Genomic DNA, 20,866 nt, shown 5'->3' with positions numbered 1-20,866 from the left:
ATTTAGTTTTTGTAAATTTAGAGAACTTATATGTCTTAAGAATATATTTAATTTATTATTAAAATTTAGAAATATTATTTGGGTAAAAGAAAATTTTAAGTGTTTATCTAAAATTTAAAATTTAAAATTTACTATTCTGTTTCACAGTCGCACACTATTCAATTAAAATAAAAAAATGGTGAAATCAAATTAATTTTAAAATTCAATTTAATTCGATTTTTAATTTTAAAAATTTCAATTATTTCGATTCGGTTTGATTTTAATAAAAAAAATCAAAAAATTGAATCGAATCGAACCGATTAGTGATAATAATATGTTATTTTTAATAATATATAGAAATTAAATTATATTAAAATTAAAATATTTTAATTAAATTTTAAAATATTAAAAATAAAGTATAAAAAATAAAAAATTTATTAAAAATTAAAACTGATCAAATCGAATCGAATCGAACTGAATCAGATCGGTTCGGTTCGGTTTCTGATCAAAATCGATTCGATTCGATTTTTATAAATATTAAAATTTTAATTTTTAGTTTATTCGATTCGGTTCGATTTTGAACCGATCCGACCGAATGCTGTTTCATATTTAAATATTTTTTAATATTTAATAAAAATTAATGTTTAAAAATGATTATAATTAAGAAGTTAATAAAAAAATCACTTTTGTTTTTTGAAATTTAAAAAAGAAAAAAAGGCAATTGTTTACGCCTTATGTCTGAACAAAATCATAGGAAAAGAGGTTTAGGCTTTCTTCTTGTAAGGCTTTGTAAGGCTTCTGTTATTTGTGTTAAGTATTTAATGATTTTTCTGGTAGCTGTATGGTATATCTAGCTCAAACTTTTGGATGAGTTCCATTTGATGGTTGGTAATTGTCCAGGTCAACTATGTTTTACATTTTGTCCATCCCCTAGAAAGTTGGTTCAACTCTTCATTTACTTAGGCACAAAAAAGGGTTGGATTTTGATCATTATTATTACTATAATAATGCTGCAATTTAGCTCTGTTTCTGTGTGGTTCCTCTGCTTCTTCTTCTTGTTCCTCATTTAGCACAGTCTCCTTATGCACCCTTTTTTGCCTTTCCTGTAGCTATTGCATCATCTTCTAAATGTGCAAATGAATTTTTAATTAGAAATATAAAAAGACTTAGCATATGTACTTGGCTCTGTTTCTGTGTTTTCCTCTTCCTCTTGTTCCTCATTTACGCAGCCTCCCTATGCATATCTTTTTGCCTTTCCTGTAGCTGTTGTATCATACTCTCAATGTGAAAATAAATTTTTAGTTAGAAAATAAAAAACTTACTGTGTGCTGCTGTGTAAAAATGCTTCACGACAGTAGTGAAGTTTGAGGTACTGTTACTTTATTGTTCAGTGATCAATGTTCAATGGGTAGATTGGTCACCCAACAATATCAATTTGTTGTAACTAAGATATTTACTAAGATTTCATCTTTGGACCTTTTTCTATTGGCAAAAAGCTTGATAGTTGAAGGTATATGGCCTTTACATGTGAGAAGTTCTTGCACACCTAATCCATATGGCGGGTTACCTACCCATTTACAACAAATTGGGTTCGAATTTTAGATAATGTTTTTTCAAGGTGAACCTGTTGCAACCATAATTCCAATGGACTGAGGAAATCAAAACCTTTTGCCCACTGCACAGGTCGGAATACCTTTGCTGACAAACGTTTCTATTGCTGCAGTTATGGGAAAAGTCAAAGACTTCCTAGAAGTCATATCTGAAGCTAATAAACGACTGCAGAAAGACGCCGGGGTATGCTTAGATATAACTAGCGATATTTTCCTTATATCAATTTCCTGAATCTAAATTTTTTTTTTCTCTAAATTTGTAGGGCAATTCTCAGAACTATGATATCGAAGTACTCACTGGAACTGAATCTGAAGTCATTGAAATGGTAATTAATATTCTCTCTCTAACTCCTTAGGTTTCCACAGCTATGATTTTATCTGCGATTCACAATTTGATGCATCTCAATTATAGGATTTAATGCTGGGTGTTGCTGATCTTCATACTCCTGAAGCTATAGCTGCTGCTGAATCAGCAGTAAATAGTGGTCAACCATTGGTTCCTTCGGATTCAGACAGCAGTGAAACTGAATCAGAAGGTACAAGTGATAACGAAAATAAACTAGACAGTGATAAGGACGATGACGACGACAACAACAACAATGACGATCAAACATGCTCTTCTTTGAAACGCAAAACATCTTTTGGTGAAGAGAGTTCAAGTCAATGTGCTGGCAGAAAAGGGTCCAGAAAGCGGCCAAAGATTGTTGAGATGAGTTGAAACTTAATCTGCTGGTAGACTCTTGGCTCCAGTGAGTTGATGATTATATGATTGTTCTTTGAGATTTGATTGTCAACTGCAGTGTTGCTGGTCGGAGATCGTAGATGAGTGTTATCAGAAGGACTAGAGATATATTAAGGATGTTTTACTGAACTTTTATGGATTTCATTTGGGAGCCAGAGTTGGAAAATCAAGTTGAGTTTCTGGGCTATGAATCTTTCTGATTGATATTTCCAGAGGGCGGATAAGTTCAAGATCTAGATAGGACGCAAATAGCCTTTTTGTCCAGGTTTATTTTGAGTGCCTTTTGAATTTTAAACCTGATATATTTATCAGAAATTACTATTAATTTTTGTTAAAATTAACTATTTAGTTCTATGAAATAAAATCAGAATAAATTTGTTTTAGCCTTACTATAGGCTGGTTCACGTCATGTATTTTCAAAGCAAAGCTACTTGTAAAAAGCATGGATAAGTAGGAATAAAGAATTACTTGGGGAGCAAAATCGATGAGAAAAATGGATTAACAATATTAAGGAGCAATTTTATTGCTAAAGCAAATTAAACAATGCTCTATCAGAGCACAGCAATCAGCATTGTTGTTATTGAAAGTAACATGGATATATATAATATTTTTATTAGAGAACAAGGGCCATGCATGCATGCTCCTGTTAACTTGGAGATGAGTACTGTGTCTTAGTAAGGATGCTGTCCGAGGATGTTGCCTGCAGGATTATACTTGCAACCAACGATCCACAAATTCACATTGTTAACACACTGAGCTCTGAAACATCCAACAGTGAGGGAACTTTTCCAAATCACCTGAGTGTAGTGAGTGCAAACTCCTCCATTACATGAATTGGTGGCGTAGTCATAGTAGACTTGCTCACTCACCCATGCGTTCACAGCATCAAGCCCTGTAAATACATTTTGACCAACTTTCACATTCAGCCCACTCACTGAAAGATCCACGTTGACATCGCATTGACCAAGCACGGTGTTGAGGTAGGCCGTGGCTTCTGCTTCTAAGGTGGTGTTCCATACCAGAGCTGGTATGTTTGCACCAGTGACAGCTGAACGAGCTGTGTTGTGTGCGTTAAGGTAGTCTTGAACTGAGTTTTGAGCATGGGAGGGAAGCACCAGAGCCAACCCAACAACACAAGCAACAAAAACTGAAAGCTTGCACAAACCCATGATTGAGTTAATTAGCTAGGTTAATGATTAGGTTGGCTTCTCAATTCTCAGCGATCGATGAATGAGAGGGGTGAGGATTTCTCATGTTGTAATGGGTATTTATAGGACAACAAAATCATAAAATAATCCCACATGTTTGGACTCATCTCTTTTTTGTATTATTTATTTAATTAAGAAGAAGCATTTTGTACATTACTATTTTGCTGGTTATTTAAGAAAAGTAACCTACGACTAAACAAACGAGTTCCTTGGACAATGAAACTCGGAAAGTTTTATGGCACCAGCTAATTAATCCATTTGCTGGCCGTTTTGAATAAGGTGGCCAGCAATATACCCTCATGCATGCAACCTACAAATTCATTTAAGATTTAAGAATTATTTGTTCAAGTCTCACTCCCCAATAATACTAGATAGAAATAAATAATTATTAAAGAATAACCAGCATTATTTATCTCGATCGATGAACCATGTGATGATGATCAAACTTGCCTGATGCCTACATCCAAGGGATAATATTTAACAAGGCAGCCTACTTTCTAAGACTTTCATATTCATTAGAATACGTTTCTAAATAATTCAAATTCATTTTAAATTTATTTTCCAAATTAAACCTGTTTCTAAATTATGCAATTAATCTGCTGAAAACGTTGGAGAAAGGAGAGCCGGTGAAGGTGCACTGAGTTCGCTCCATTGATGAAGATGATTAAAACTAATGTACTTTTAAATTCGACCCGGCCAATAAATTAATAAATATTATAAAGTAATAATAATATTTTTATTATAATTAACGGTTTTATTTTATAAATAATGGTCAAAATAAGTTCACTTGAATTATAAGATTAAATTATTTTTAGAAAATAATTGGAAATTTTAAATAAAAACATTTAATTATAAGTGATGGAGAAAAACTTCAAATTAAAAATTTTTAATAATAAATGAAAAATTAAATATTACTATATATTAAAATAATATAAAACAAAACACAAATTTGTGTATTTTTTATCCTATAAAAAATAATAAAATAAAATAATGTAATAATTTAATTTAACTAATAAAATAAATTATTACTAATATTAATTATTGAAATTATAGTTTTCCATTTCTTTGTTATAATTTAGTAGTTATTAATTATTTTATATCAACATAATTTTTTAAGAAGATAAATTTTCTTGTAAGAAATATTAAGTACAGACAAATATCAAATAAAGGGGTTGGTTTAGATGGAAAATTAAGGCTATTGCTTGCATAACCTCAAAAGGCATTATTGGTTTTAAATCGGAGAGACTGGTTCGATTTAAAAAATCAAAATCAAACTTTCGAGCTTTCAGTTTGCTCAATATTAGACTGATTTATATCGATTTCTACTGAATCTATGAAAATGAGGGATTTTATTTAAATCCAACTGTACTTCATTTGATTTCCAGTTAAATTAGTTTAGCAAATCGATCCGATTCGATTTTACAGCTATGATTAAACTAATGAATTTTACCGATCACGATTATCAATTATTATCTTTTCAATAATTTATAAAATTAAGAGTAATTGAAATAATGATTCTTATTATCCAATCTGAATTTTACCGGAAAAACTCTAAATTTTAATAAAATAATAAAATTATTCATAATAGAACGAGAATAACTTTATTATTTTATTAAAATTTAAAATTATTTTCGGTAAAAATTAAAATATACTTAACAAAAGTAGAGTACAAACAATAATTAATAAAACAATTTTCTAAGTTTTATTAATCAAGACGTAAATTAATTATTTATAACTTATTAGCTTTTATTAATTTTTAATTTTTTAATAAAATATGATTAATTTATATTTAATTATTATGATTTTTATAATTCAATTTTTAATAAATCTTAATTTTAGTTTAGATATTTAATGAAGTAACTACAAAGAGAACAGGAATATAAATATTTATTTGGCGGTGCTTTTTAAAGTAGAATAGCTTTTTTTATAATAATTAGAAAATAAATATTCAAAATAATTTCGTATAATCTATTAATAATTAGGCTGTTATATCGATGGGATATATAAAAAAATATAATTACATGTGAAATTTTTATATAAAAGGAACACAAAATTTTATTTACAAAATAATTTCATTTAAGATTTAAGAATTCAAGTATGAGTTAGAAAAATTATGAAAAAGAAATTATGAAAATAATAGGTTAAAAAAGTAAAGAGTAGGCTAAGAGATGAGAGTATAATTTCTCCATTGTATAGTTATTCTTCATCATTATATATATATATATATATATATATATATATATATATATATATTTGAGGTGAAGATTCTGAAATAATACAGCTAATATTTACAGCTAGCAAAAACGTTGTTTCTTTTATAACTAATTTCTGTTATATGCGTCTCTCTAGAAGATTTTCATGATTTATACTGAGCTAGTACATTTTCTGTGGAAGAAGGTTATTGCACTCCGTTTTATCTTTCAGTATTGTACGCACCGTTTTATTTAAAAGGTTTAAGGAACATAGACATGAGACTGGACGTGGACATGGGACTGGTCATAAACATAAGACTGAACATGAGACTAGACGTAGGCATGGCTCCCTTAGACATGGGCATGTCTAATGTTGTATTTATCATCCCCCCTCAAGCTAGAGATTGATGTACTTTTGAAATCAATCAATCTTAGCTTGGGAATGAATGAAATAACGATTGACCGAGGCATTTTGTGAACACTTCTATAAGCTGAAATTTTGAGAAGATATGTTATGGTTTAACAAATCCTTTGAGCATTTAATCACATATTACATGGCAGTCAATATCTAAATGTTTGGTACATTCATGAAAGGCAGGATTTGAGGCAATGTAGGTGCTTTATTGTCACAATGAAAGTGTATTGCTCGACGAACATTAACTTTGAATGATTGCATCAAATAAGATAGCCACTATAGTTCACAAACTGTGGAGGCCATACTTTTATACTTTACTTTTGTTAAAAAGGGACTAACTGTTGATTGCTTATTGGATTTTTAAGATATTAGTGCACTACCAAGGAATACATAAAAACTAGTCATTGATTTTCTGGTGATTGGACATGAAGCCCAGTCAGAATCACAATAAGTGATCAATTACAGATTATTAGATACTAGAAAGAAAAGTCCTTTACCAGGACATCCTTTTAAATATTTAAGCACATGAAGAGCAACATTTTAATGAATTTACTTGGGCATTTGCATATATTGACTCAGTTGTTGAATAGAGAACGAAATGTCTAGTCTAGTTAAATTCAGATATAGAAGCGTGCCCACCAATCTTCTGTATTTGTTTGGATCACTGAATGGAGGACTATTTTCTGAATGAAGCTGCATTTCCTTAAACAAAGGAATATTTGTTGTCTATAAATTTTGAAGTCGAAAATCATTAATAATGTCTAGTATGTACTTTTGCTGGCTCAAATACATTCTAGAAAAGCTTTTGGCTATCTTCAATCCTAGAAAAAAATTTACATAACCAAGGTCTTTAATTGAGAAAATTGCATCTATAAATGATTTTGTAGCAGGAATGTCAACCTCATAGGGTCCAGAAATAAGGATATCATCAACATAGATAATCAAAGCTAGGAAATGGACACTTTTATTTTTTATGAAAAGACAATGATCATATGAGTGTAAGTATGCATAATTAATATCCAATTGGTGTATGGGCTAATTAGATGCAACAGCTAGTGCTAAGAAGAGTCTTACAGTTACTAATTTTGGAACTGGAGCAACACAATTTCCCTCAAGTTGATTGAATCCCTTAGCGACCAGGCATGCTTTATGTCTATTTATACTTCCATCTTGATTGTGTTTGATTTTGAAGATCCATTTTGAGGTCATTGGTCTTTTATGTTGGATATGGAACCAATTTCCAAGTTTTATTTGCTTCTAGTGCATCTAGCTCAAGACTCATAGCTCGTACGCAATTTGGATCATCCTTTGCCTTTTCATAACAAACAAGTTCATATATTGAAGATAGTAAAGCAATAAAATACATGTAATTTTGATCAAACTCTATTTGGGAGAAGCTAAAAGGTAGTTATGTATCTATATATGCCTCTGGATTAGTGTGATTGTAGTCTGGAGTTTGGAAGAATGGATGTTCTTGAACTTATGCCACAAAATATTTCAACCATGTTGGTTTAAAATATAGTTTGGTGCTTTTTCTAATATGAGAAGTTTCTGTAGCTGAAGGTTAGGTACTAGAGGGTGAAGGATTGATGGGTTCTAAGGTAGTCATTGGATCAAAATTTGTGGTTTTTTCTTCTGATATTGGTAAAGGACATGATGTATAAGTTGAAGTGAGGTTGGCATCTTTGAAGAGATAAATTTCTTCATGAAACCAAATATCTCTAGATACATGTATTTATCTGGTATCAAGGTCCATTACTCTGTATCCTTTATGTCCAGTAGCATTTCCTAACAATATACATTCAATTGCCTTTATGTTCAGTAGCATTTCCTAACAATATACATTCAATTGCCTGAGGGTTAAGTTTGGTCTTAGAAGGATTTAGGTTAGAACAAAAATATAGGGACTGAAAATTTATGAACAGAGTGTAATCTAAAGATCTTTTTATGGACTTCATGTGAGCATTTCCAATTTAGGATGGGAGTTAGTAAAACATTTATGATACTGGTAGTATGAAGTATGGCATATCCTTAAAATTTTGAAGGCAATCCTGACTAGAATAGCTATACTCTTGCTATTTGAAGCAAATATTGATACTTTCTTTCAACTATACCATTTTGTTGAGGACTATAAGGACAGGTTTTTTGGTGGATGATCCCTCTTTTTTTAAACAAATGACCACATTTACCGTTTATAAATATTGAATTATTGTCATATCTTATAAATTTAACAAAGGTATAGAAAAGGTTTTGTATGAGATTTAACAATGTTAGAATGATATTAGAAACTTGTGTCTTATCTATGAAAAGGAAGGTCAATGTGGTTCTAATGTGGTCATTAACAACAGTAAGAAAATATGAGGCACCTTGAATGGATTTAACTCTATAGGGACCCCAAAGATCCATATGTAATAGATAAAAAAAAAAATTTTAGCAGTGGTTGAATTTTTTGGGAATGATAATCTTTTATGTTTGGCTAGAGGACACACTTCACATAAAGATTTTATCAGACTATAATTGATATCTGTAATGTATACAAGTTTGGATTCAGAAGCATGTCCAAGTCTTGAGTGCCATAAAGCTGGATTGATATCTATTATGCACACATTGCAGTAATTAAAACTAAGGATAGTAGAAGGATCTTTATTCTCAGAAAAGGAACTTAGAAGCAACTTGTATAACCCTTTATCCATCCATCTAGTGACTAGCAATCTCTTAGTTCAAAGGTCCTGTGGATAACAATGAGATTTGGTAAATCTTACTAAGATATTTGTATCTCTTACAATTTTATTGACATAAAGCAAATTATGCTTAAAGTTGAGTACAAGAAGTACATTCAATGACTGCAGGTTTTTATGTATGGTGATAATTTCAACATGTGCAATGGCATTTAAGGTGTTATCATGTAGATAAACTTGGCTTAAGATAGGTAAAGGTTTGATAAAGTTAAATAGATCATGATCAAAACTCTTATGAGCTATTGTTCCACTATCAACAATCTATATTACTTTCTCAAATGAACTAGCTAAAGAAATTTGAGCTATATTACCTGAGAATCCAACAAACTCAACACATCCTGCCTCATTTGTCATTTTACGTTTCAAAGCTTTCATCACCTTTTGTTGGATCAGAATAGTGAGATTGGTGCTGCTCCATTCATTAGGTTGATTTGACTTCTCATTCTACTCGCTTGATTGCCCTTCATCCAATGGAGTGTCAATAAGATTAGCAGTATGCTTGTTCCTTCTTTATTTAAACTATTCAAAGTATCCATTCAGTTTAAAACATGTATCTCTTGTATGTCCACCATTTTTGCAAAAATCACAGTATCTGTCATCTTTCCTGGTTCCTTCTTTCTTTCTATACGTGCTTTTCTAGTTGCTGGTGGCTTCTCTTTTAGGATACGGTGCTTTTGCTAACATAGCAATTGAAGAATTTTTGCTATCATTAGCAAAAATATTAATTTCCCTTTGCTTTTCAAAACTCAAAATCATTGCATAAGCTCTATTCACAGAGGGAAGAGAATCCATTAACAAAATTTGGTTTCTAACGTGGTCATAAGAACTATTTAATCCCATGAGGAATTGGATCAACTTTGTGTCGTTGTTCATTTCAATTATTTCTTTAGATGCACCACATTCACATGCAGGAAATGGTTTTGAACAATTCAATTCATCCCATAGTTTTTTCATCTTAGTAAAATAAACCATAATAAACAGGTTTTCTTGATTGAGAGAGTTAATATCTCGATTTATTTAATATAATAGAGGGCCATTGCTCTCTCCAAACCTCTGAGCCAACTCTTCACAGAGATCCTTAACTATGATAGTATATAAAAAAAGTTTCAACTATTTCTTTTGAAATTGAGCTGAGAATCCAGAATATTACCGTACTATATGCCTTTAATCATTTCTCAACCTCAGTAGAGTAGTTTGACACATTTTTCATTGATGAAACTGAGTTTGTCCTTGGCTCTTAATATGATAACCATAGATTTGCTCTATGTTAATAGTTTTCACCGGAAAGTTGAACGCTTACCAAGGCCATCCCCAGGTTGTCTCATTTTGTAATACCATTTGATCTTTATTCTTCTGTGTAGCTGATGCTTCTGCTATTTTATGTATAAGAGTAGATAGAGGTGAAATGAAGGCTAGTGATTAAGTAGTTTAGGTAAAACACAGAGTAGCGATCGCTGGTTCTAATGACATGAAAAGAATAGGCTAAAAAAGTAAAGAGTAGGCTAAGAGATGAGAGTATAATTTTTCCACTGTACATTTGTTGTTCATCATTATACAAATATATATATATATATATACATTTGAAGTGAAGATTCTGGAATAGCACAACTACTATTTATAGCTAGCTAAAGCGTTATTTCTTTTACAACTAATTTCTGTTATGTGTGCCTCTCTAGAAGATTCTCATAGTTTATACTGAGCTAGTGCATTCTCTGTGGAAGAAGGTCGCTGCACTCCATTTTATTTTCCACTGTATTTAAAATGTTTTAGAAACATAGTGTCATCCGTGACACATAGACATGGGACTAGATGTGGACATGGGAATGATCGTGGACATAGAACTAAACATAGGACTAGATGTGGGCACGGCTCTCTTAGACATGGACATGTGTAATGTTGTACTATCAAATTAAGGTAAATAAAATCGAAGATGTAGAATTATTTTTGTTCATTTACCAAATTTTAGTTTTTTAAGTCAAATATTTCTTAAATAATCAAAATATTTCAAATTATAGTGATATAAATTAAGCAACATGTGACGATGATGAAACTTGGCTTATGCCTATATCTAGGTGATGATTTTTAAAACCCCATCAAAAAAAGGTAACATGCTTAGCTAGATTTTCAAATTCATAAGAATACATTTCTAAAAATAAGAAAAAATTATTAGATACACTTGATATACCACCTCATCAAGTTGAGGTACAACTAATCAATATTATCACTATCATGCTAAATCATTATATAATTTAATATTATCACGATAAATTATTATATAATTAAAGTCGATCCATTAACCACTCCGGTTATAGTTTACATGACGGTTTAAGATAATTTTAAGATTTTATTTTTTAATTAAATCATTATTTATTGTGATAATATTAGTTAGGTGTACTATTTCAATAATTTGTCTATCATTAAATATGTATATATATATGTGATATTATAAAAAACGAATTAAATATGACCTGACAATATGCAAATAGCAAAGGTAAGATGGTTGGCATCTATTGGCAGTTACTCCGACACTAAAGTTAATAAGTTTTCGAGAAGAACAAATGTAAATAGAGCACTTGAGCTTAAAGATGTGTGTACTAGAATGTGTACTTTAAATTCTGCGTAGGCTTTACTTTTATACTGTAATAAGATAGAGTTAGTAAATGACTTTTTTTGAAGATTCGACTTGTACCAATTAGTGGATAAAAGATCTCGTAATTATAAGTATAATTGAGATCTGCTTTGCAACGTCCTTTAATGATAGTAAGATATTACGAGAAACTCTGTCAGTTATATAGGGCGCGCCTTCTATTAAATTGAACACTAATCGTGCAGTATTTTTTTCAAAAAATAATACCTGAATGACCAAAGATTATAGTCTATAAAATTCTGCCACATGATCTAATAATAATATATGATTCCCTTTGAACGATCATTGAACTATATCAATATGAAATGCACGACAACAATAATAAAGGATTAAAAAATAATATTGAAAAATTCTGTCATGAGATCCATGAGCATTAGAAGTTAAACAATTCTTTTATCTGCCTGTGCATTTGAATTTGTTTAAAATTTAAGAAAAAAAAGTGTGAACATAAATAAATAAATATATATAAATTATGGAATCCGGTTCACGATGTACACACTATATAAGTAAATTGATCTTAAAGAATTTAATTCTTAAATTCTTATTTTATTAATAAAATAATTCTATTAAATTTACTGTTAATTAATTATTAATTGAATAAATTAATTTAAATTAAAAAATAAATTATCATAAATATTAAAATTATAAGAAATAAATTATTAAATATTAAAATAAAAATAAAAAAGTAAAACTTGAAAAATTAAATTATCATAATTTAATAATAAATTTTAATAAAAAATATTTTTAACCGAATAAATTTTAAGAGTTAAATATATTTATTATTAAAACGATAAAAATTAAATTAAATATTCTATTAAATCTTAAAAACTATATTATAAATTATCCATACTATCAATAGCAGTAGGCAAGAGGCAAGCTATTAAATTAAATGTTCTATTAAATCTTAAAAATGATAAAAATTTAATGTATTAAATGAATTTGTACGTTGCATGCATGGTTGTAACGTTGCATCTCATCCAAAATGGCCTAATTAAACTTTCCTAGTTTCATTGTTTCGTTTGTTTAGTCGGAGGTTACTTTTCTTAAATAACATTGCATGATGTAAACCTATGTATTGTGTTTGTTTATAGTGATGGTTCTCTAGGATTGGGGCTTTCTATGTTTATTTGCATGCAGTAAGAAATTTGATCCGTTGATAAAAAGGTAAGAAATTTCTGTTCTCATAAAATTCAAACTAACACGAATCCAAATGAGCAGCAAAACAAGGTGTGGGAATTTCTTTAACTTGATGGCCATTCACTTATGATTTTGAATTTGATAGAAATATATATATATATATATAACGTATTCTAATGAATATGAAAGTCTTAGTAAGCAGGCTGCGTTGTTAAATATTATCCCATGGATGTAGGCATCAGGCAAGTCTGTTCATCATCACATGCTTCATCGATCGAGATAAATAATGTTGGTTATTCTTTAATAATTATTTATTTCTATCTAGTATTATTGGTGAGTGGGACTTGAACAAATTCCTAAATCTTAAATGAATTTGTAGGTTGTAATGTTGCATAGCAAATTATGGATTAGCTGGTGCCATAAACTTTCCTAGTTTCATTGTCCAAGGCGCTAGTTTGTTTAGTCGGAGGTTACTTTTCTTAAATAACAAGCTAAAATAATAAACTAAAAATATTCTTTTTTATTAGAAAAAATGGAAGAGTCCAAACATGTGGGATTATTTTATGATTTTGTTGTCCTATAAATACCCATTAGAACATGAGAACTCCTCACCCCTCTCATTCATCGATCGGTTAGAATTCAGAAGCCAACCTAATCATTAACCTAGCTAATTAACTCAATCATGGGTTTGTGCAAGCTTTCAGTTTTTGTTGCTTGTGTTGTTGGGTTGGCTCTGGTGCTTCCCTCCCATGCTCAAAACTCAGTTCAAGACTACCTTAACGCCCACAACACAGCTCGTTCAGCTGTCACTGGTGCAAACATACCAGCTCTGGTATGGAACACAACCTTAGAAGCAGAAGCCACGGCCTACCTCAACACCCTGCTTGGTCAATGCGATGTCAACGTGGATCTTTCAGTGAGTGGGCTGAATGTGAAAGTTAGTCAAAATGTATTTACAGGGCTTGATGCTGTGAACGCATGGGTGAGTGAGCAAGTCTACTATGACTACGCCACCAATTCATGTAATGGAGGAGTTTGCACTCACTACACTCAGGTGATTTGGAAAAGTTCCCTCACTGTTGGATGTTTCAGAGCTCAGTGTGTTAACAATGTGAATTTGTGGATCGTTGGTTGCAAGTATAATCCTGCAGGCAACATCCTCGGACAGCATCCTTACTAAGACACAGTACGATCATCTCCAAGTTAACAGGAGCATGCATGCATGGCCCTTGTTCTCTAATAAAACTATATATATATGTATATCCATGTACTTTGAATAATAACAATGTTGATTGTTGCGCTCTGATAGAGCATTGTTAATTTGCTCTAGGAATAAAATTGCTCCTCCTTAATATTATTAATCTATTCTGTCACCTATCCTGTAATATTTATAAATATTAAATATTTATTATAATATAAATGGGAAGAAAATGGGAATAATGGGATTTCCTATATTTTTTTATATTGTTTATTATTTTTTATTTAATTTAATATAAAAGAATAAAAAGTAACTATTTAATTTATTTAATTTAATATAGAAAGAATAAAAAATAAATATTAAAAAAAAACTGTATAAGAAATATTATGATACTGATGGAACATTTACTAGGCATGGTGGAAATTTCCTAAACAATATTGAAGCACGTCCTTTGTCTAAATTTTTTGAGATATTTATTGCCTAAAGTAAATATTTAAAAAATTTTCTTGTTTGTAAATTTTTTTGATATCTATTTTCTAAAATAAATATAAAAAATTTTCTATTTCTAATATTTAATCCTAATTCATTCTAAATTTAAGATGTTTAAGTCTCTACGTTGAATAAAAATCTATATTTACCAAATCAATTAGAGAGGAGACTTTCCTGGTAATTGATTAGGTTGTTTAGAGTAAATACCAAAAAAATTTCTTATTTAAAATTTTTTTATATCTATTTTTTAAAATAAATATAAAAAATTTTTTATTTCTAATGTTTAATTCTAATTTATTTTAAATTCAAAGGTGATTAAATCTTATAGTGGATAGAAATCTATATATACCAAATCAATCAGAGACTTTCCTACTAATTAAATAGGACTGCAGATATTATATCAAAGCAATTTCGATTGCATAAATTACACCAAAACAGTTTTTGCTACAGAAATTACACCAAAGCAATTTCTTATTAAATTTATGAGCTTTTCAAAAAATAAAATTATAGGTTTATTTTTTATTTTTTTTTCATTTATTAAATCATGTTTCGTATTAAATTATTATTTTCATGTCTAAACTTTTTAGATATAGTTCTTTATGCGAAGAGGGAGAATACTCCAAATTCACTTGTAATTTTATTGATGATATTAATTTTTAGTTTTATTAATGAGTTTAAGGTGATATTTGAATGACATTGTTTTGATTTTAAAAATTATCTTAATTTTAATTGTAATTTTAATATTATTTATTTTTTGATTAATATATAATTTTAAGATCAATAAAATAAAAATAATATTAAAAAATATTATATAAATATATTAAAATTTTTTAAAATAATATAAATAAATAATAATTACGCAATTAATAAGATGTTATTAAGATATTTAATTAATATTAATTACAATAAAAATAGAATATGCAGGCTTTGAACGTAAATAATACTATCATTGAGAACATTATGTCCTTCACTATATTCAATGACGAAGGCATAAATATTTTAATGAATTTTTTTTAATAAAAAGTTAATAAAATATTCTAATTAAATTACAATTATATTTATTTATTTTTCATTTATTAAAATATATTCATAATAAATTCATTATAAATATTTACAAATATTTCAATGCAAGTTACAAATCAAATATTAGGCGTTTCATGTCTCATTCTATTACAAATCGCTTTTTAACCATCAAAATAATATTATTGAAATAACATAATAATTTAATATATTGTTTACTATTAAAATTTAAATTCTTTTAAATTTAAATATTATTTATAAAAATAATATTTTAATTTTATATTCTCTAAATTTGAATGGTCTAATTTGTAACTCTTAAAAAAATAATATTTGATGATTGATACGGTATTTTTATCGAAACTCGAAACTTGAAAGGCTAGAATCCAAATTCAAAATTCAGAAGGCCAAAACACCCAAGTGGTCAACACTCTGAGTGTTGTTAGTTTCTAAGGCCTGTAACTCATGCTGCATGGTTGTGACTCATTTGGTAACACAAGCTGCTTCAATATAGGATACAGGCTCATGAATAGTAGAGACAAGAGACAGATATGATTGGTGTGAAGGTGTAAAGGATGAGGAGAAGGAAGGAGAAATTGGCAAAGTAGTATGAACATGCCTACTTACAAAAATTCTCACAGTTTTTTTGTGAATCAGAATAGTCCAATAAAACATATTTGATTCCCCTTTAATCTATTTTATCTTTTTTTTTTTGAAATGGAGACTGGAGATTGGGGGAGTAGAACCTGAGACCTCTCAGATTTACTCAAATACACTTACCATGAGGTTATGCCTGTGAGTGCGATCCATTTTATCTTTATTAGGTGCAACGTGCTTGATAGATTGGAAAGGAAAAATGTTTTGAAAGAATTGAACACGCCTACTTATAAAAATTCTCCTAGTTTTCCAATTATATAGTCTGTACCCTTTTTGTGAACCAGAATAGCCTAATAAAACAAATTTGATTCCCCTTTGATCCATTTTATATTTATTAGGTGCAACATTATAAGCAAAAGATACACACCCAATCCCTCTCAAATGATCATATCTAGGTTTTATTTTATATAACATTTTATAAGAGGTCAGCCAGTTTGATTTTTTGATAGGCGGTCTATCAATAACATATGTGGTAGCAAGTACACATTCAGACCGTAATTTTTTTGAGAATTGAGCATAAAATCTAAATGCTCTATCAACTTCTAACAGATGTCTATATTTTCTTTCTACTACTTCATTTTGTTGTGGAGTATATGTACAACAAGTTTGGTGAATTATTTTCTTTTCTATAAATAAATTCTAACATTGTGTGTTAAGAAACTCGCTATCATTGTCACTTCTAACAACCTTAACTATTACTTCAAATTGACTACGCATCATTGATAAGAATTATGTTGTTAGACTAGGACATTAAGATTTATGTTGCATCATAAAAGTTTAGGTAGTTTTACTATAATCATCTACCATAGTTAAGAAGTATTTAGCCCTAGTGACAGATTGAATTTCCACTACTATATTTTAGGGTTTAGTTAGCTGTGTTTTAGCAGCAGCTGTGAAATTATTGTCCTAATACTTTTAAGGGAACAGTTTGGCAATAATTTAAAATTGTTACAAAAAAATTTCACTTCTTTATAAATATATAATAATATACTTTAATAAAAAGTTGATTTTATGTTTAATAAAATTATAATTTTATTCGCACTTTTTATCTATCACTAAAAAGTAAATAAATCGTTGCCTTATACTCAGTAGCAGAGGCAAATGCAAAAGATTTCAAACTGTTGCTATTAACCTATGGTTACAGTTAAAGCGTATAAGATAATACTTTACTATTGCTGCCCTAGACCTATTTTGTAGTAGTGTGGATATAGGCCCGTAGTTCCATGTGAACCAACCCAAAGGCTGTAGTAGTGTGAGTTTATAAAAGATGAAAATGCAATCTATGTTGCTTAGCTAAAGGACAAATTAAGCATTGAAAACTATTTTCCATATCAATATTCAATTCTGAAATATGTAACATTTTGTGAACTAAAGTATGTCCTAATCTAGCATATAGTGTAGAGAAAAGAGAGTTTGAACTAAGGCTTTCTTTATTAGTAAATTGATTAGAAAGCATGGTATTTACAATTGGTATAGAAGCTTTGTGTAAAGAATGACCAACATACAAACTATTTAAGTTTTGCATATTTTGATCTATGAAAGAGGATAAGAAGCTTAACTTATCCATTCTGTATAGACTTGCTTCCTCTTTTCCAACTGCTATGATAATATCAGTCTGTTGGTCCTAAAAGACATAACATGTGGGATAAAAAATGAGCTTAAGCTGAGTATTTTTTAGGAGTTTACTAACTGACAATAGGATGTACTATAAGTTAGGAGTGTATAGAACATTTTATAGAATGACTTTTAAATTCAAAGTTATGTTTTCACTCTGAAAAACCTTAGTAGTTGTCCCATTAGGTAAATAAACAAGAGTAAGAGTGAGTAAGAAAGTCAAAAGGTCAAAATAGTATTTAGTAGGTGACATGTGATCTATAGCACCAGTATCTATAATCCATTAATTGATATCATAAATAGTAGCAGCAAGAATACTTATAGAGTGAGAATTACCAACAAAATCAGAGATGTTCTGTGAACTCTGTCCTTGAGTGGATTCAACAAAAACAACACTTTTGCCCTTGACCATCCTAGTGAATTCAGTTTGAAGAGTGTTCAATAGAATGCCAAATTCTTCCAGTCTATCATTCTCTGGAGAGAAATCAAATGGAGTTTCACATTGAGTCTCCACTGTAGTAGCTAATTTGCTATTGCTTCTCCCTATTTGCCCCTGTTCTACCTACTCCCAAGATTCTATCCTTGGATTTTATTTTTAGATTCAAACCAATCTGGATATTGTATCAATTTAAAGCATCCATCTCTAGTGTGGCCATCCATATTACAATATTTAAAATTACCTTTTTTATAGTCATATTTCTTATATTCTCTTTTATGGCTTTAGAAATTAGGTTGTGTCTTATTGAAAAGAGCCACTCTCAAAACTCATAGAAAAGGTAGATGAAATTGGCTTCTGAGCTTCAAATTTTATCACCATGGAATAGGCCTTGCTAACTGATGGTAACGGATTCATTATCAGCACTCAGTCCTTCACCAGCTCAAAAGCATCATTGAGCCCCCATGAAGAATTACATAACCTTCTGCCGATTATAATCCCATCCATTATCTTTAGAACTCCACAAGTGCTAGGTGGTAAAACCTCTATAATACTCAACTAATCCTACAGCTGCTTTAACATGGTAAAATACACAGATACAAAAGCATTCTCTTGCGAGATGGAGGCTATTCTCCTTTGGATTTCATAGATCATAGGTCCATTGCACTCACCATGTCGCTTAGCAATTTCTAGCCACAGTTCTATAGCAGAGATGGTGTAGAGGAGCACTCTTAACCAATTCTTTGGATATTATATTCAATTATCCACGATGTTACTATATAGTCACATCGTTGCCAGACCTTGTTGGTTTCAAACTCTATTTATGGTACTTTCATTGTACCATCTATAAAATCTAACATCTGTTTTAGCGCCTAAAGCGATCCCATCGCTCTTAACTAGGATGAATAATTCATTCCAACTAGTCATGTAGAAACTAGAATCATACCTGGATGATTGGAGCTAAGGAATTTCATCGGATCTCCATCCATTAGCTTTTCTTACAACACGGTCATTATCTTTTCTCGTATTCGCTTGAGATGGAGATTCTGCCATCTATTCCTTGCTTTAGGTGGTTCATTCTCTGAAGGTTCATCCATAATTAAAGGAAATCTAGATCAAATCTAAGGTTTTATTAGCGGTTATCTGTTCTGATAGCATGTAGAAAGTATGGAGAAGATTCAAGAGAGAGAGATTTGAAGAAATGTATTCAGATGATATTATTGAGCTTTAGGAGGAAATGAATCAAGTTATCCGGTACATCTAGCCAAATAATATTTATGGCCTCAGTAGCTAGAGAGCAGTAAAAATATAACCTATCTACCATTTACAATTGTAATAGAAAAATCTAAATAAATAACTCTAACAATAACAATAACTTTTATAAAACTAATAAATTTTCTAAAAATATAAAGATTTAATTGTAATTTTTCTAATTATATGTAAAATTTTCTAAATACTTTTAAATAATTTGAAAATCTCATGGAGGCTACGGTTCTGTTGGCCCTGCCTGGCTCCGGCCTGATTATATTGCTGCTGGGTTAATGGTAGAAATTCACCATGATATACAAAACCTAGAAACAGATGTTTAAACTCGCTTAAATTTCTCCAAAATCAAGACACTATTTGAAAGAGTCCATGGCAGTTGAAGGTAGCAATTATTGGTCTGCTTAGTAGCTGCTAATTTAAATAATATAATTTCTCAATCCCAAGTGTCATGTTTGACTTTTAAATATTATTTTATCAATTATTCAGAAAAAAAAAGGTTTATACTAGTGAGATTTTCATTGTAAGGTGTTAACCAGTGTGTTAGGAGTCTAAAATTTTGAGGAATTAACATATAATTTTTTTAATATGAGATTTTTTGATAACAAAATAGGGAGAAATTAGTATAAAGTAGTAATATTAAAAAAATTTTAGAAACAAGTTGAACTGTGGTAAAAGAAGATATCAATATGTCTAAAATGACACTCCTTAATTATTACATGAAAATGAAATTATAAAAAATTGATACGACTTTTTTGATACTACTATTTTATATTAATTTTTATTTATTTCGTTTTTAAGAAATTTTATATTAGAAAAATTATACTTTAGTCCCTTAAAATTCTAGACTCCTAATGCATTGGCTACTGAAAAGAAATTGAGAGAAAAAAAAATATTAAAAAAAAAGGGTAAACTCAGTCGAACGACATGGCCTCAGGGATTACTGCGGCAAGAATTATGGAAGTAATGAAGGAATTCGGCAGAGTAAAATAGGCAAGATTCATAGAACTCCCTTATATTCTGCTAAAACTTTTCCTTAATTCCTACATTAATAACTTCGACATGAGTGAGAAAATGACCTTAAATCTTTGTATATTAACTCTAAATTGAACTATTTAAAATTTAAAAGTGGAATTATCTAATAAATTAGTAATAAAATTTTTAAAATAATAAAAAATAAAAATTTTAGTTACTTATATATTTTTTTAAAATATTTTAATAAATTATATTAATATTTACTTATAATAATTTTTTTTTTATAAAATGAGCAATTCTTTGAAGCTAGGCAGAGTATTTGGTGGCTGATTTTGGCACGTGAAGTTGGGTTATCAGTCAAACAGCATGATTCTTAAGGGATTAAAGTGGCATGATTTATGGAACTAATGAAGGAATTCTGAAAATTAAAAGAGGCATGTGAAAATACAATTCAGCCCTTTACTTTTACACCGAAATTTATGCTGTTCATCTTTCCTTAAAGCTTTGGGAACATAATAAAGAATACACAACTCCCTTGTAGTTCTAGTA

At 29.7% G+C, this 20,866-nt stretch overlaps 3 protein-coding genes across 3 annotated transcripts; 2 read left to right on the top strand and 1 right to left on the bottom strand.

The window, feature by feature from the left end:
- Positions 1–775: 775 nt before the first annotated feature.
- LOC110618740 (ATP-dependent zinc metalloprotease FtsH) lies at positions 776–2,740 on the top strand. The gene is made up of 3 exons (XM_021761974.2): positions 776–1,773; positions 1,853–1,915; positions 2,002–2,740. Exons 1-3 carry the CDS (start codon positions 1,705–1,707, stop codon positions 2,305–2,307), a joined length of 438 nt encoding a protein of 145 aa, XP_021617666.1. The 5' UTR covers positions 776–1,704; the 3' UTR covers positions 2,308–2,740.
- Positions 2,741–2,841: 101 nt separating this feature from the next.
- On the bottom strand, positions 2,842–3,555 carry LOC110618739 (pathogenesis-related leaf protein 6). The gene has a single exon (XM_021761973.2). It carries the CDS (start codon positions 3,498–3,500, stop codon positions 3,003–3,005), a length of 498 nt encoding a protein of 165 aa, XP_021617665.1. The 5' UTR covers positions 3,501–3,555; the 3' UTR covers positions 2,842–3,002.
- Positions 3,556–13,305: 9,750 nt separating this feature from the next.
- LOC110618914 (pathogenesis-related leaf protein 6) lies at positions 13,306–14,003 on the top strand. Its single transcript, XM_021762186.2, has one exon. The coding sequence runs from the start codon at positions 13,351–13,353 to the stop codon at positions 13,846–13,848; it is 498 nt and encodes a 165-aa protein (XP_021617878.1). The 5' UTR covers positions 13,306–13,350; the 3' UTR covers positions 13,849–14,003.
- Positions 14,004–20,866: the final 6,863 nt, after the last annotated feature.

Source organism: Manihot esculenta, chromosome 7 (assembly GCF_001659605.2).
Source record: "Manihot esculenta cultivar AM560-2 chromosome 7, M.esculenta_v8, whole genome shotgun sequence".
Taxonomy (NCBI): domain Eukaryota; kingdom Viridiplantae; phylum Streptophyta; class Magnoliopsida; order Malpighiales; family Euphorbiaceae; genus Manihot; species Manihot esculenta.
The sequence above is the reverse complement of the archived record's forward strand: the minus strand, read 5'-3'. Positions and strand labels throughout refer to the sequence as shown.

What these genes read in the sequence shown, in the direction of transcription:
- LOC110618739 (XM_021761973.2), bottom strand. Translation starts at nt 3,500, where the DNA reads ATGGGTTTGTGCAAGCTTTCAGTTTTTGTTGCTTGTGTTGTTGGGTTG.
- LOC110618914 (XM_021762186.2), top strand. Translation starts at nt 13,351, where the DNA reads ATGGGTTTGTGCAAGCTTTCAGTTTTTGTTGCTTGTGTTGTTGGGTTG.
- LOC110618740 (XM_021761974.2), top strand. Translation starts at nt 1,705, where the DNA reads ATGGGAAAAGTCAAAGACTTCCTAGAAGTCATATCTGAAGCTAATAAA. An exon ending in GACTGCAGAAAGACGCCGGG is followed by an intron (nt 1,774 to 1,852) that starts GTATGCTTAGAT and finishes CTAAATTTGTAG; the next exon opens with GGCAATTCTCAGAACTATGA. An exon ending in AATCTGAAGTCATTGAAATG is followed by an intron (nt 1,916 to 2,001) that starts GTAATTAATATT and finishes TCTCAATTATAG; the next exon opens with GATTTAATGCTGGGTGTTGC.